Source organism: Harpegnathos saltator, unplaced genomic scaffold (assembly GCF_003227715.2).
Source record: "Harpegnathos saltator strain DR-91 unplaced genomic scaffold, Hsal_v8.6 scaffold110, whole genome shotgun sequence".
Lineage (NCBI taxonomy): Eukaryota > Metazoa > Arthropoda > Insecta > Hymenoptera > Formicidae > Harpegnathos > Harpegnathos saltator.
The window spans coordinates 583,191-588,027 of record NW_020229885.1 but is presented as its reverse complement, the minus strand read 5'-3'; the positions used below and the strand labels follow the sequence as shown (position 1 = coordinate 588,027).

Below are 4,837 nucleotides of genomic sequence, written 5' to 3'. Positions count from 1 at the left end.
CCAGAGACCTGGTTACGTCTCTAGAGATTGTAGAGGTAATTCCTCTAATATTATTTGTCAAATGTGCAATAAACCAGGTCATAACGCGAAGAATTGTTATTCAAATCCTAATCGAAATAGTATCCCTAATAACGAGGTATGTCGATGGTGTGGGCGACGTGGACATCAAGCATCTCAATGTAAAGAAAGACAAGTTATTAATACAAATTCTCTGAGAAATAACGTCCAAATTATTTGTCAAATCTGCAATAGAACGGGACATAGTGCTCGAAATTGTCGTGAAAATCGGTCATCGGGAAATAATTCCAATTTTACAACACAAAATTTAGCAAATCAATGTAGATATTGCAAGGAAACGGGGCACACGATAGAAAATTGCATTTTGAGAATCGAAAATAATCGTAAGAAGCAGGGAAACATTCAAGGGTCCCCGACGGCGGGCGCGAACCGGGGAGCCGACGGATCGGGGCGCCCAGTGATGACTGCACTAACAGAAAACACAATAATCGAGCTCCAATAATTAGACCGGTAGAAATTAATTTGAATAAAGAAAAGGGAAGGGAATAAAGAATAAAGTTCAGGGAAGGGTGGGTTTTGTGGTGAGGGGGATAGGGTAGGGAAGGGGGTAGGCATCAGGGGCCAGGGTGTTTCAGCATCCTGGTACGGGGTATCCAGGCGAACCCCAGTGTACTCTTTTTTTGGTAAAGCAGGGAAATCCATCATGGATACCTCCGACCTTTTGGGGGGATCGGGGGTTATGTGACCTCCTACTCTACTCCTACTCTACTACCTCCTACTCACTAAAACCCTTGCGGGATGTCTACCAACCAGACCGTGGTGGGGGGAGTCAGGGGAAATATTCCCGTATTCCCTCCCCGACACCCCGGCCCCAGAGCTCTCCGGGAGCCCCTCGCCTCGAATACCGCGTCCCACAAAGGGAATCCAGGGCGCGGTCCCCCGACTGGTTTCCCAGTCGGGTTGGCCTTCTGGTTTCTACTTGGAGGAACGGGACATCCTCTCTCTCTCCGCGCCCCCCTTTCCCCCGGGAGCGGGGGGCGGAGGAGTGGAGCCCAGCCCCAACCGAGCTTCCAATCCCCCTTCATCTACCCTTACCGACGCCTAGGGGGGCGGGCATTATGCGCACGTCACCCCCTCCCCCCACGCGTCCGAGGACGAACCCGAGGCGGCCTCCGACGAGCCGGCGGCCTGTCCTCCTCGACCGGCGCCCCCTCGGGCCCATTGCCCATTCCTGGGGAGCGCCATTCCTCTCGCCGCCCCCTGCGGCGGTTTCCGGGACGACACTCCCATTCGACGGCCTCCTTCCGCGACATTACGCGACATACGTCGCAACAGAAGGAGGCCGCCGCTCCCCATACCTCCTCGCTTCCGCACATGGCTCGCACCATACACAGGAGCGAGAGTTCCTGCTCCCCGCATCCCACTGCCCGGGCCAAGACACCGCGCTCTCTGCTCCACGCCTCGCATGCGGACAGGGTATGTTGCACGGTGTCATCCAGCTCCGTGCAGTGGTGGCACCCGGTGGTGAGCTCCTTCTTTATCCGGTGCAGGTATTGACCGAAGCAGCCGTGCCCGGTTATCACCTGCACCAGATGGTACGTTAGCCCGCGACCCCTCCTGCCTGCGAATTCCACCAGGCAGGGGCGGACAGCCTCCGTCGTCAACCGCCCGATCTCCCACGGGGCGAACATCTCGTCCGCCCACCGCTCGAGAGTCCGGACGACTACCTGGGACTTCAGGGCCGCCTGTACCCTGACCGACACGTCCTCTCCCCTCTCGCGGAGCTCCTTTATCTGCCAATAGAGGATGCTCCTCTCCTTTGCTAGGAGCTCCACAGGGGGAGAGCTGGTCAGGGTCGTCGCCGCCATATACGATATAGAGCGGAACCCCCGGATCGCCCTCACGACCACCGCCCTCAACGCCTGGCGCATCAGCCCTTTGCCTTGGGCGGCGGCCATTAACTGGGGCGCTCATATGGGCGCCCCGTAGAGGGCGATCGAGAAAACCACTCCAACGTACAGGCGGCGAGCGTGCCAGCCCGGGCCCCCCTGAGTTCGCATGAGTCCGGCCAGAGCCAGACCTGCTTTCCGGACCCGGGGAGACAGGTCCCTGAAATGGGCCCTGAAGTCCCATCGGCCGTCCAGCGTCAGGCCCAGATATTTTATTGTGCGTCCGACGCGGACGCGGACTCTGTCCACCAGGACCCAGGTCTCCGGCGGCGCCCCACGGCTGCCGTCGTGAGAAAAGATGGCCTCCGTTTTATGGCGCGCTACCTTCAGACCCAGGTCCCTGATGGTGTCCACGGCCGATGCCACAGCCACCTCCGCCTGGAGGCGAGCCTCCCCCCAGTTCTCCCCCGGCCACCACTAGAGTGTCGTCTGCGTAGCAAATGACGTGGCACCCGTGGGGGAGAGCCGTTCGCAAAACCCTACCGAACGCGATGTCCCATAACAAGGGGCCCAACACCGACCCTTGCGGGACACCGCGTTCCATGACCCGCCAGCCTTGGATCTTCATCGGATAGGCGAGGTCCGTGTCCCCAAATTAGGCTGCCAGGATGCGCCGGAGATAGGCGGGCACCCGGTGATGTTCCAGGGCAGGGTGTTTAAGGCATTCGTTATGTCTAGTGACACAGCCCACAAACCCCACTCCTCTCCTCTACGACGGCACGGGTCAGGTCCCGGATGTGCTGAATAGCATCCAGCGTCGATCGTCCGAGCCTGAACCTGTATTGCCTGTCGTGGAGGTCCGGCCCCTCTGAGGACATCTGTCGGACGAGGCCCGCGATGATGCGTTCCAGCATCTTACCCGCCTCCTCCAGCAGGCAAATCGGCCTAAAGGCCGGCGGTCCTCCGGGTGTTTTGCTCGCTTTCGGGAGGAGAATCAACTTGGCCCTCCTCCACACTGGGGGGAAGACGCCCTCCCTGAGGCACCTGTTCATCACTTCCCTCGTGGTTTCAGACATGCTCCTGTCGCCGAGGACGAGAGCCCAGGCGCGACCAGGAATGCCGTCCGGGCCGGGGGCTTTGCCCCTGGCGTCCAACTTCTTCCTGGCACTGACGAGCTCCTCCGGACCGATATCCAGGTCTTCACTCTAATCCCCATCCTCAGGGGCGGGGATCCGGCCCCGCCACCTTCGGGAAGAGGGTGTCGAGGAGCCCCTCGAGATTCTGGTTCCATGGACTCCGTAGGTAGGGGCGCCCACGGACGTATCTTACCATCCTCTCGCATGGGCGCCCCCACGGGACCTCGTCCAGGGAGCTCATCAGTTGCTCCCAGGCTCCCGCCTTCGTCTCGGCTATAGTGGCCTTGAGGGCATCTCGCGCGCGACGATAGCCCTCTTTTTCCTCGGTGGAGACCTCGTCTCGTCGCCGAGCCCGAACAGCTTCCCGCTTGGCCTGGAAGGCGGCTTCACGCAGCTCTGCGATTGCCGCCGTCCACCAGTAGGCAGCCCAGCGCCGACGATGCCCACCATCTGCCTGTCCCCCTCCTGGGGGCTGGCGTCCCACTCCTCTCCGAGGTGCCACGTGGCCACGACGATGGCCGCCTGGAACATGTCCGAATTCAGTTGGCTGAGGGCTCACCTGTGGGGGAGCTCAATCCCCCTCTGGGCGGCTGTACAGCACCTGCGGAGGGTCGGTGGGATCGAGGGACCAGACTATATATCTATGATCAGATAAAGTCTCGACCGCGGTCACCACCGCCCATTCCCGGAACATTCGGGCGGCCGAAGGGGAAGCCCATGTCAGGTCTATGACCGACCCCCCATTCAGCCGCACACAGGTGCTGGTCGACCTCCTGTTCATCAACAAGAAATCGAGTCCCGCTGCCCACTCGATCACGGCTTCGCCCCGCACATAGCTCGCACTAGGTGCGGGAGCGAGAGCTCCCCGTCACGGCAGTTCCCCGCCCCGAGCAGGACACGGCGCTGCTCATCACATGCTGCGCAGGCAGCTAGGGTATGCAGCGCCGAGTCCTCTTGCTCGGGGCAGTGGTGGCACCGAGCGATGGCCACCTTCCTTATCCGGTGCAGGTATCTCCCGAAGCAACCATGCCCGGTCAATACCTGCACCAAGTGGAAGGACATTCCACGCCCCCTCCTGTCTGCCACTTCGGACAGACAGGGGCGGACAGCCTCGGCCATTGCGAGACCGAACACTCGGGGGTCGGCTAGCACGCCTTCCCACCGCTCCAGGGTTCGGTCTCTGACCTGGGTCATTAGGGCCTTCAGGCCCCTGGCCGTCGGCACTCTCCACTCGCGGAGCTCTTTACCCGCCAGTAGAGGACGCGCCTCTCCTCGGCCAGAAGCTCCACAAGGGGGGGGGAGCCGGCCAGGGTGTCGCCGCCATGTATGACACTATACGGTACCCTCAAATCGCCCTGATCATGAGAGGCCTGAGGGCCTGCCTCATGAGCCGTCTGGCCACCGCAGTGGCCAGCAGCTGGGGCGCCCCATACTGGGCGATCGAGAGCACACCGACATACAGGCGGCGAACATGCCATCCTGGGCCCCCTTGGGCAGCATCAGCCTGGCTACAGCCAGTCCGGCTTTGCGCACCCTGGGGGCCAGCTGCCTGAAGTGAGGCCCAAATGACCATTGGCTGTCCAGCGTCAGGACGAGATATTTCATCGTCGGCCCGACGCGGAAGTGGACGCCATCGACTAGGACCCGGGTCTCCGGCGGCGCCCCCCGACACCGGCCGTGAAAGAACACAGCCTGAGCCTTCTGGGGCGCCACCTTGAGACCCAGGTCTCCGATGGTTCCCACCACCGATGCCACTGCCACCTCCGCACGGAAGCAGGCTTCCCCCCAGTTCTC

The 4,837-nt window shown here is 61.2% G+C and overlaps 1 protein-coding gene across 1 annotated transcript; it reads right to left on the bottom strand.

Annotated features, from left to right (window-relative positions):
* Positions 1-237: 237 nt before the first annotated feature.
* LOC105187079 (uncharacterized) lies at positions 238-1,976 on the bottom strand. Its single transcript, XM_025300803.1, has 2 exons — positions 1,377-1,976; positions 238-243 (listed from the first exon to the last, which is right to left on the bottom strand). Exons 1-2 carry the CDS (start codon positions 1,974-1,976, stop codon positions 238-240), a joined length of 606 nt encoding a protein of 201 aa, XP_025156588.1.
* Between the last annotated feature and the right edge of the window lie 2,861 nt (positions 1,977-4,837).

Bases quoted from the DNA above. Each gene is read 5' to 3' on its own strand.
- LOC105187079 (XM_025300803.1), bottom strand. From the start codon at position 1,976: ATGGCCGCCGCCCAAGGCAAAGGGCTGATGCGCCAGGCGTTGAGGGCG.